The sequence below is a fragment of the Heptranchias perlo genome, unplaced genomic scaffold (assembly GCF_035084215.1).
Source record: "Heptranchias perlo isolate sHepPer1 unplaced genomic scaffold, sHepPer1.hap1 HAP1_SCAFFOLD_256, whole genome shotgun sequence".
Taxonomy (NCBI): Eukaryota; Metazoa; Chordata; class Chondrichthyes; order Hexanchiformes; family Hexanchidae; genus Heptranchias; species Heptranchias perlo.
The window spans coordinates 214,064-225,733 of record NW_027139268.1 but is presented as its reverse complement, the minus strand read 5'-3'; the positions used below and the strand labels follow the sequence as shown (position 1 = coordinate 225,733).

The 11,670-nt window shown below is 52.1% G+C and overlaps 1 protein-coding gene and 1 long non-coding RNA gene across 2 annotated transcripts; both read right to left on the bottom strand.

Moving 5' to 3' along the window:
* Nucleotides 1–5,073, bottom strand: LOC137310513 (uncharacterized). The gene is made up of 2 exons (XR_010960134.1): nt 4,424–5,073; nt 1–566 (listed from the first exon to the last, which is right to left on the bottom strand). It is a non-coding gene; the product is annotated as an uncharacterized lncRNA (long non-coding RNA).
* A 416-nt stretch (nt 5,074–5,489) lies between these two features.
* Nucleotides 5,490–7,260, bottom strand: LOC137310512 (zinc finger protein 235-like). Its single transcript, XM_067978283.1, has one exon. The coding sequence runs from the start codon at nt 7,202–7,204 to the stop codon at nt 6,023–6,025; it is 1,182 nt and encodes a 393-aa protein (XP_067834384.1). The 5' UTR covers nt 7,205–7,260; the 3' UTR covers nt 5,490–6,022.
* Nucleotides 7,261–11,670: the final 4,410 nt, after the last annotated feature.

The window sequence follows — 11,670 nt, the reverse complement described above, 5'->3', positions numbered from 1 at the left end:
TAGTTTAGGCTAAATCTAAAAACAAGTTTATTGGAGGTTGTAAATTTACACAGAATCAGAGACACAGCAACAAAGTATTTAACTTACACCAATGTTTTAAACTACTTTCTGAAACCAAGAAAGCGTTTCAAGATGCTTGAGAGTCCTTTTCAAGAGTCTTTTAACCGTATCTTGAGTAAATAGAATAATGGGGTCGACAGCTCCACGGAGTTCTGCCTCCACATTGTTACACTGAAATATCCCAGTTATGACCTAGATTTTCTTTGATGTCAGGCCGCATTCTGTGAGCAACATCCTTCTTGTTAATCAAAGCACAACTGTTACATCCCAGGTGTTTTGGAAAATATTATCATTAAGGATAATCACTGATGGGTCAGCCACTGTCGATAATGGCAGTCTGCTTCTCACAACGGCAAACCTCCAAAACACATTGCCTGAAGTGTTTGTGAAACGATGTTGGGCTCATGGAGATCGGTCTACAAACTGTACCACAAACAAAAGCGGACATCACCTTTCAACCTCTGTGCTCACTCCAGCCATCCACTGAGGATTGCCTGCACTCAACCCTAACAACAAGACAAAAGAAACTCTTTTAGAATTGCCCCCACTTCATGCACTCCCCTCCCCGCAGCGGGTGTCCTGCTCACAGGTCTCGACTCTTAATTTTATTCGTTCATGGGATGTGGGCGTCGCTGGCGAGGCCGGCATTTATTACCCATCCCTAATTGCCCTTGAGAAGGTGGTGGTGAGCCGCCTTCTTGAACCGCTGCAGTCCGTGTGGTGAAGGTTCTCCCACAGTGCTGTTAGGAAGGGAGCTCCAGGATTTTGACTCAGCGATGATGAAGGAACGGCGATATATTTCCAAGTTGGGATGGTGTGTGACCTGGAGGGGAACGTGCAGGTGGTGTTGTTCCCATGTACCTGCTGCCCTTGTCTTCTAGATGGTAGAGGTTGTGGGTTTGGGAGGTGCTGTTGAAGAAGCCTTGGTGAGTTGCTGCAGTGCATCCTGTGGATGGTACACACTGCAGCCACTGTGCGCTGGTGGGTCACCCGGTTTAGGGTGGTGGATGGGGTGCCACTCAAGCGGGCTGCTTTGTCCTGGATGATGTCGAGCTTCTTGAATGTTGTTGGAGCTGCACTCATCCAGGCAAGTGGAGACATTCCATCTTACTCCTGACTTGTGCCTTGTAGATGCCTTGTAGGCTTTGGGGAGTCAGGAGGTGAGTCACTTGCCACAGAATACCCAGCCTCTGACCTGCTCTTGTAACATTCGCGCCAGACAAGTGCCAGGCAATGATCATCTCCAACAAGAGAGAGTCCAACCACCTCCCCTTGACATTCAACAGCATTACCATCGCCGAATCTCCCACCATCAACATCCTGGGGGTCACCATTGACCAGAAACTTATCTGGACTAGCCACATAAATACTGCGGCTACAAGAGCAGGTCAGAGGCTGGGTATTCTGCGGTGAGTGACTCACCTCCTGACTCCCAAAAGCCTTTCCACCATCTACAAGGCACAAGTCGGGTACGGTACCATCGTGGTTACGTTACTGGACTAATAATCTGGAGTCATGAGTTCAAATCCCACCACGGCAGCTGGGGAATTTAAATTCAATTAATTAAATAAAATCTGGAATAAAAAAAACTAGCATCACTAATGGTGGCCATGAAACTACCGGATTGTCGTAAAAACCCATCTGGTTCACGAATGAATTTCCTTCCTTTAGGGAGGGAAACCTGCCGTCTTTACCCGGTCTGGTCTATATGTGACTCCAGACCCACAGCAATGTGGTTGATTCTTAATCGCCCTCTGAAATGGCCTAGCAAGCCACTCAGTTGTACAATCTCGCTAAACAAAGTCATAATAAGAATAAAACCGGATGGAGCACCCAGCATCGGACACAACAAAGGCAAACCATCGGCAGGCCAGACCCACCAGAGGTGGCGGTACAGTAATATACAGTCAGGAGGGAGTCCTCAACATTGACTCCGGACCCCATGAAATCTCATGGCATCAGGTCAAACATGGGCAAGGAAACCTCCTGCTGATTACCACCTACCGTCCTCCCTCAGCTGATGAATCAGTCCTCCTCCATGTTGAGCACCACTTGGAGGAAGCACTGAGGGTAGCAAGGGCACAGAATGCACTCTGGGTGGGAGACTTCAATGTCCATCACCAAGAGTGGCTCGATAGCACCACTACTGACCGAGCTGGCCGAGTCCTGAAGGACATGGCTGCCAGACTGGGCCTGCGGCAGGTGGTGAGCGAACCAACACGAGAGAAAAACCAACTTGATCTCGTCCTCACCAATCTACCTGTCGTAGATGCATCTGTCCATGACAGTATTGGTAGGAGTGACCACCGCACAGTCCTCGTGGAGACAAAGTCCCGTCTTCGCACTGAGGACACCATCCAACGTGTTGTGTGGCATTACCACCATGCTAAATGGGATAGATTCAGAACAGATCTAGCAGCTCAAAACTGGGCATCCATGAGGCACTGTGGGCCATCAGCAGCAGCAGAATTATATTCCAGCTCAATCTGTAACCTCATGGCCCGGCATATTCCTCACTCTACCATTACCAACAAGCCAGGGGATCAACCCTGGTTCAATGAGGAGTGTAGAAGAGCATGCCAGGAGCAGCACCAGGCGTACCTGAAAATGAGATGCCAACCTGATGAAGCTACAACTCAGGACTACATGCATGCTAAACAGTGGAAGCAACATGCTATAGACAGAGCTAAGCGATTCCACAACCAACGGATCAGATCAAAGCTCTGCAGTCCTGCCACATCCAGTCGTGAATGGTGGTGGACAATTAAACAACTAACGGGAGGAGGAGGCTCCGTGAACATCCCCACCTTCAATGATGGCAGAGTCCAGCATGTGAGTGCAAAAGACAAGGCTGAAGCGTTTGCAACCATCTTCAGCCAGAAGTGCTGAGTGGACGATCCATCTTGGCCTCCTCCCGATATCCCCACCATCACAGGAAGCCAGTCTTCAGCCAATTCGATTCACTCCACATGATATCAAGAAACGGCTGAGTGCACTGGATACAGCAAAGGCTATGAGCCCCAACAACATCCCAGCTGTAGTGCTAAAGGCTTGTGCTCCAGAACTAGCCGCGCCTCTAGCCAAGCTGTTCCAGTACAGCTACAACACTGGCATCTACCCGACAATATGGAAAATTGCCCAGGTATGTCCTGTCCACAAAAAGCAGGACAAATCCAATCCGGCCAATTACCGCCCCATCAGTCTACTCTCAATCATCAGCAAAGTGATGGAAGGTGTCGTCGACAGTGCTATCAAGCGGCACTTACTCACCAATAACCTGCTCACTGATGCTCAGTTTGGGTTCCGCCAGGACCACTCGGCTCCAGACCTCATTACAACCTTGGTCCAAACATGGACAAAAGAGCTGAATTCCAGAGGTGAGGTGGGAGTGACTGCCCTTGACATCAAGGCAGCATTTGACCGAGTGTGGCACCAAGGAGCCCTAGTAAAACTGAAGTCAATGGGAATCAGGGGGAAAACTCTCCAGTGGCTGGAATCATACCTCGCACAAAGGAAGATGGGAGTGGTTGTTGGAGGCCAATCATCTCAGCCCCAGGGCATTGCTGCAGGAGTTCCTCAGGGCAGTGTCCTAGGCCCAACCATCTTCAGCTGCTTCATCAATGACCTTCCCTCCATCATAAGGTCAGAAATGGGGATGTTCGCTGTTGATTGCACAGTGTTCAGTTCCATTTGCAACCCCTCAGATAATGAAGCAGTCCGAGCCCGCATGCAGCAAGACCTGGACAACATCCAGGCTTGGGCTGATAAGTGGCAAGTAACATTCTGAGGACGGCAGCAAAGTCCTTTGATATCCCCTCCCTCCCTGTAGCTTGTCGCTATTCAGGCCCTTCGCTCAGCAGCTGGTCTGAGATCATGTCCATGAAGGCGAATGCATCCGTGAACCTGTATCTCCACATGCCTTGGCACAGCGTTTTGGAGCTATGAAGTGACCCCATCCTCAGCCTCCTCTGCGGACAGCCGCCGGTTTTAAAACAGACCCCATTTTCAAGGATTCTGCTCCATTGCGGGATGTTCACATCTGCACCGGTGTGAAGTGGAGAGGCAGGAGCAATTCAAATTCCAGCACAGAGCCTGCTCTCGAGCGCTGTGGCCTCCTTCAAGGCCAAAACACGAGAAACACAGCAGCACAACTTGCAGTTCACAGGGTCCATGAGGCAGGGAGCCCCCTGTAAAATGGGGTGGAAAGCAGGTTACAAAGAAATAAAAGCAGACCGTAGTAACGTAAGATCCCCTCTCCCAAAGAGCTGCCATTTCCTCTCACAGAAAATCTCTGCAGGATGAAATCTGCTTGATGCCTCCAGCTAATTTAAACAGTACGAGACCAGGCAAGGCTTTTACCCACCTGGGACACTGCCAGGGCCGTGGGGCTGAACCGCAGGGAGAGGGGAGAATGGAAGGTAAACCTGGGAGAAAAATGGAAATATCACAAAGCTACAGTTTCAGAAGCTGCAGAAAGTTTTACCCAAAGTTGTTATCCCCTTTAACATAAAATCGCGACCATTAAAAGCTACTTAGTGCTCAACATGACTTCTTCGGTGCGGTCACTACTGGGTTGAAAGCTTTAATCTGCTGTGGGCACGATGGTGATACGTCACATTGGACGTACTCTTAAAGGCCTTCCCCCACTACACGGAGTGCTATCTTCATCATCGCAGTGTGGGTAATCGTTCACCATCAGTGTGGGTGAAGTACTGAAAGACAGGCCCTGCCTGGGCAAGAGGCTGCTCCTTCAGTAGGGGAGAGGAGAATATGGGCAGGGGGGAGGGGTAAGAGAGAGAGGTAAGAATGAAACAACAAATGGTCACTGGGAGCATTGAACGGTCTCCTTCCAGCCATTGCCCGGGTTTCATTTTCGATGGGGTTTTTCTCTAACATTGTCTGTATCTCTTTCACTTTCAGTGACTGACTTTCCCCCTCCCTGGCCCAGAGATGTCAAGGCTAAGTGACCCTACTACTGCCTCCGGGAGAGACCGCCGCCCCCCCCGCGCTCCGGGAGAGACCGCCGCCCCCGCGCGCTCCGGGAGAGACCGCCGCCCCCCGCGCGCTCCGGGAGAGACCGCCGCCCCCCCCGCGCTCCGGGAGAGACCGCCGCCCCCGCGCGCTCCGGGAGAGACCGCCGCCCCCCGCGCGCTCCGGGAGAGACCGCCGCCCCCCGCGCGCTCCGGGAGAGACCGCCGCCCCCCGCGCGCTCCGGGAGAGACCGCCGCCTCCCCCGCGCGCTCCGGGAGAGACCGCCGCCCCCCCCGCGCGCTCCGGGAGAGACCGCCGCCCCCCGCGCGCTCCGGGAGAGACCGCCGCCCCCCCCGCGCTCCGGGAGAGACCGCCGCCCCCCGCGCGCTCCGGGAGAGACCGCCGCCCCCCGCGCGCTCCGGGAGAGACCGCCGCCCCCCCGCGCGCTCCGGGAGAGACCGCCGCCCCCCCGCGCTCCGGGAGAGACCGCCGCCCTCGTGCTTGTGTTGGTGGATCAGCAGTTGGAGCCTTTCCAACACATGGGAGATTTGATCGGTTTCTTGCCCAAAGTCAGAGTGTGCGAATCACTTGTGCAGATGCTGCACTGGAAGGATTCTCAGCCTGTGTGGACACATTGCTGCCTCAGGAGGGTCTTCAGTCTGGAATAGCTGCTTCTCTCTGTGGATGTACTGGTGTGACGTCTTCACGCTGCTAAACAGCCTTGTTGAAAATAGTGCACCTTCACAGTTGCTCACCCTGTGGATGTATACTGATGGCGGGAGAGGTTGGAGACGCTTCTGAAATTTGAGATGGCGCACTGGAACCACTGCTCACCTGTGGGCAGGGCCAATAAGAAACTCGGACAGCTCGCCGAAGGTCTGGACGGTTAGAGCACTTCGATTGGCTCCTGGCCCGTGGGGAGTGCTGGTCTTTCTGGAGACTCCGAGAACACAAGGCGGCTTCGTTGCAAACCTCACACTTTAACTAGTTCTCACCTGTGCGTGCGCTGATGCACCAGAAGCGAGGATGACTGAGTAAAGGCCTTATCGCAAACCTCGCACCTGAACGGTTTCTCCCCTGTGTGGGTGCGCTGATGTACCAGAAGGGAAGATGATCGTACAAAAGCTTTCTCACACACCTCGCACCTGAACGGTCTCTCTCCTGTGTGGGTGCGCTGATGCGCCCGGAGGTTTGGTAACTGTGTGTAAGCTTTGTCACAAGCCTCGCACTTGAACGGTTTCTCCCCCGTGTGGGTGTGCTGGTGGACCTGGAGAAATATCAGCTGCGTGAAGGCTTTTTCGCAAACCTCGCACCTGAACAGCTTCTCCCCGGTGTGGATACGCTGGTGCACCCGGAGGTTTGAGGACTGTGTGAAAGCTTTCTTACACACCTCGCACTTGAACGGCCTCTCCCCCGTGTGAGTGCGCTGGTGGACCTGGAGGTTTGACGACTGTGTGAAAGCTTTCTTACACACCTCGCACTTGAACGGCCTCTCCCCCGTGTGAGTGCGCTGGTGGACCTGGAGAAATATCAGCTGCGTAAAGGCTTTCTCGCAAACCTCGCACCTGAACGGCTTCTCCCCGGTGTGGATACGCTGGTGTATCAGCAGCTGCGTCGACTTTGCAAAACCTTTGTCGCAGACCTCGCACCTGAACGGTTTCTCCCCCGTGTGGATACGCTGGTGTTCCACGAGGCACAGTGACCGTGAGAAGGCTTTGCCGCAGACCTCGCACTTGAACGGTTTCTCCCCCGTGTGGATCCGCCGGTGTTGCAGGAGAGTCGACGACTGGGTGAAGGACTTCTCACACACCTGACACTTGAAAGGCTTCTCCCCCGTGTGGACACGCCGGTGACTGACGAGGAACGCCAACTGCGTGAAAGCCTGCTCGCACACCTCGCACTTGAACGGTTTCTCCCCCGTGTGGGTGCGCTGGTGTTCCCGGAGGCGAGACGACTTCACAAAGGTTCTGCCACAAACCTCGCAGCGGAACGGTCTCTCGCCCGTGTGGGTGCGGTGATGTTCCAGGAGGCCCACGGACGTCACAAACGCTTTGCCGCAGATCTCGCACTTGAACGGTTTGTCCCCTCTGTGGGCACGTTGGTGGACCTGGAGGGTGTATGACTGCGCGAAGCCCTTGTTACACACGTCACACTTGTACGGTTTCTCCCCCATGTAGCCGCCCTTGTGTCACAGGACGCACAACAGTCGCACTAAGGCTTCGTCAAAAACCTTACCCTTGAAATGCTTCGTCCTGTGCAGGCGTGTTTAGCAGGAGGCCCTTCTCACGCACCTCATGGTCGAACAGCCTCTCCACCTCTGTCAGAATGTCAGCGTTACAGGATCTTTGCCGACCGTGAGATTCACTGATTGGACAACTTGACGAAGTGCTCACCAGCCCCACCTGTAAACAGCCGCCCACAGCCGAGCCTCGAGACGTGGGCTTTGAGGGGCCACTCGGTATCGCTCACCAGTTTCAGCTTCGATAACATGCCAGAGTTCTCCCGCCCGAGTTGGAATTACTGTGGAATTGTTCCTTGGGTGATGGTCAGGATGTGTCTGTGGTTTAAATCCTCCCAGTATTCTCGGTACAAATTGTGGTTTAATACGGCACGGGTTTTCTGGAAAACAATTTTAAAAATAATCACTTTTTCTCCAATCCTCTCTCTCTCTCCTTTGCTGAAGGAGATTGCCCCTCAGTGAGAGTCTGCAGGTTATTCAACCATGGGGCTCATCAGAACCAAACCTCATACTGCTCTCCCTCGACACTCACTCTTTCCAGCAGGGGTCACAGGATAGTGATCGGGGACACACACTGGTTTCAATTCCCCCTTTCCTAGTTCAAGGACCCCAGTAATGACCAATCCGGTTCAATTAACTAACTCAGCACAGACTATGGAGAAAAGCTGCATTTGACTGTCCAGTAAGGCTCAGTACCACCCCCGGTCATACTCCCTCAGTCCTTGTCCTTCACCTACATATCACCACTATCTTTCCTTCACCATCTCTCCCTCGTCACGTAGCTCTCTGGATCCCAGGCTTTGAGTTACCAATTGAGTGCAGTTTACGAACAGTATCAGAGTAAGGAGGCACTTGTTTGTGTAAAGTGTGCCTAGTTATTTTCAAACTCTAAAATTAGTGTCAGAAATCGCTATCAAATTGATGTGGACATGAAGAGAATATTGATAAGCTGTCAGTTCTTTATATAATGACAGTACCGTGGCTTTTGTCACATTACTGCTCCCCCTTTGAAGGGGTTTTTGAGGATTGCTGTCTAGCCATGACTCTCCACTGACGAGATAACCTATCTATATTCCCATTCGCTTCATCTCTGCGATGGGCGATGTGAGAGTCACACACTTGTAATTCAGTGCTCACTGTCGGAAAGCAGCAGTTTTGTCCCATGCTGAATTTAACCAAGTCAGTGGATTGTGAAAAGGGCAGATTTACAGCTACAATCTGTACAATGTCCACATGACAATAAGTTTCTTCCCAATCATTGAGTACAACAACGGCTTGTGGCTTGAATGTTCGCCACAAGCTGTGTGACCCCCTTTACCCCTGCTAGATACATCAGTGGAGACCACAACTCTCGAGTGTAATCTGGACTGGCTGAATGATGTGTCCTCTCCAATTCCACCCACACAATACAGCACCTCAACCATGCCCACTGACATTTCCCCACACTCACTATGAGCCACGCCTTCGGTAACCAAACTACAAATCTTCAAATGAAGAGGAGAGTGAAGAAGGAAGGGTCTCAGCTGCCATGCTGCCTGCCCATATCACTCGGTCCAACTGAGGCACCCTTGTGCTGCCCATATCACTCGGTCCAACTGAGACCCCCTTGTGCTGCCCATATCACTCGGTCCAACTGAGGCACCCCTGTGCTGCCCATATCACTCGGTCCAACTGAGACTCCCTTGTGCTGCCCATATCACTCGGTCCAACTGAGGCACCCCTGTGCTGCCCATATCACTCGGTCCAACTGAGGCACCCCTGTGCTGCCCATATCACTCGGTCCAACTGAGGCACCCCTGTGCTGCCCATATCACTCGGTCCAACTGAGACTCCCTTGCGATGTCCACATCCCTCAGTCCCACTAAGTGAGGGTCTCAGTTTCCCTGCCCATATCCCTCAGTCCCACTGAGTGAGGGTCTCAGTTTCCCTGCCCATATCCCTCAGTCCCACTGAGACCCCCTTGCGATGTCCACATCCCTCAGTCCCACTGAGTGAGGGTCTCAGTTTCCCTGCCCATATCCCTCAGTCCCACTGAGTGAGGGTCTCAGTTTCCCTGCCCATATCCCTCAGTCCCAGAGTGAGGGTCTGTTTCCCTGTCCATATCCCTCCATCCCACTGAGTGAGGGTCTCAGTTTCCCTGCCCATATCCCTCCGTCCCACTGAGTGAGGGTCCCAGTTTCCCCGCCCATATCCCTCCGTCCCACTGAGTGAGGGTCTCAGTTTCCCTGCCCATATCCCTCAGTCCCACTGAGTGAGGGTCTCAGTTTCCCTGCCCATATCCCTCAGTCCCACTGAGACCCCCTTGCGATGTCCATATCCCTCCATCCCACTGAGTGAGGGTCTCAGTTTCCCTGCCCATATCCCTCCGTCCCACTGAGTGAGGGTCCCAGTTTCCCCGCCCATATCCCTCCGTCCCACTGAGTGAGGGTCTCAGTTTCCCCGCCCATATCCCTACGTCCCACTGAGTGAGGGTCTCAGTTTCCCTGCCCATATCCCTCCGTCCCACTGAGTGAGGGTCCCAGTTTCCCTGTCCATATCCCTCAGTCCCACTGAGTGAGGGTCCCAGTTTTCCTGCCCATATCCCTCAGTCCCACTGAGTGAGGGTCTCAGCTTCCCCGCCCATATCCCTCAGTCCCACTGAGTGAGGGTCTCAGCTTCCCCGCCCATATCCCTCAGTCCTGCTGCGGCCACCTTGCCATGTCCGTATCCCTCAGTCCCACTGAGTGAAGGTCTCAGGTTTTCTGCCGAACTCACTCAATCCTGAGCAATGTTTTTTCTCCATTACCAATGCAATCGCCTGCAAGAAACTATTTATACCATTTCATCCTTATAACTGGTGATTAAATTTGATTTGATCAAACTAATGGCTCCTGCGTTAAGGGCTGGAAATTCCACACTCCCTCTTGATTTATTTTTGGGTTTCTTGTACCTTTCATACTCTAGATATCTTTGACTTTGCTTCAGATTGTAGGTGCGTTCTCACTCCCTCTGTCCCAGAGAGGATTTTCACTTGCCCTGATATCTGGGTAAAATTCATACCATGCCCAGGTAATGAACAGAGACCCCTTCTCAGATGATTTCAGTGACCGGTCCGATCCCATATCGTCACAGAACCCTCCTCGTCTTCGAACGATGGGAGTGTAATACTACACTGCACCTTGTCTTAGGCTTTAACTGTCAAACAGTAATAGGATAGGTGAATAGTAACATTGACAATATATTTTACAGGAGTTGTTTACCTCAGTCAGTTCCTCGTGTGGTAAAAATAATAACTAGCACCTCTCTCCTGCGCTAAAACGAGAAATCAGTCATTCCTTACAGAGTGGTTCTTTTATTTTTCTCACCATCTATGCAATCTGACGAACTCTCTAACATCGCTGAAACTCTCTGCAAAAGCTAGTCGCTGATTTGAAAGAGACAGGCTGCTAACAGGGAACAGGAGCAGAATTTAAAGAACTGGCCGCTGAATTGGAAAAGAGCTGCCAATCAAACACATCGGAACAAAACCCGTTAAACTGCCCTCGGAAAAAATCGACAGCACAAATTAATAAAAAGCAAAATTTTGCAAATGCTGGAAACCTGAACCAAAAAAAGCTACAACACCGTCTGCCGGTTCGCCCTGCAGGTGCCGACTGGCCTGCTGTGTTTCCCCGGCTATTTCTGTTTCTCGGGATTTCGGCGTCACTGGCAAGACTGGCATTTATCGCCCATCCCTGGTACAACTGAGTGGTTCACGACACCCCTTCAGAGAGCAGTTAACAGTCAACCGTGTTGGTGTGGGATGGGTGTCATGACCAGGCCCAGGCCTGACCTGGTTCTTAAACAGACTTATTTACAAGAAACTAGACAACATCAGACTTCATTACAGCAGGAGCCCTCAGAGAGAATGGCTCTCACTAGCAATGGATTCTCATCACAGACAGGAAATCTATAAGAATCCTCAGACACTCTGCACCTCCCAGATAATCACACCTCACCGTCTCATTATCAGCAATGACCCATGAACAAAACTCAGCCTGTAAATCGGAAGGGAAATGCTGTGTACAAATCCCAGCTTCCGATAAACACATCCAATATCCAACACTCAGCCCCAGCCAAACAGTTCAGTACAAAGCACTGAGTAAACAGGCCTCTCAGCTGGATCCTCTCACAGCTCAAGGGGCATTTCTGTTCCCTTCCTGTTTCCCCACAGGATATTCAGACTGCCTGAACATTAATGGGTATTTTACTGTATAAAATCTGCACAAACCCCATTCCTTCACTCACCATCTCCACTCCTCTCACTTTGTTTGCAGACGCAGGCAGGAACTGAACCTGCAGCAAAAAAAGGGGCAGAGAAAATCAGAGAGCACTGACATCATCAGAGGCCAATCAGGGGCAGCGCTGGCACTCAAACCCGC

What these genes read in the sequence shown, in the direction of transcription:
- LOC137310512 (XM_067978283.1), bottom strand. Translation starts at nt 7,204, where the DNA reads ATGGGGGAGAAACCGTACAAGTGTGACGTGTGTAACAAGGGCTTCGCG.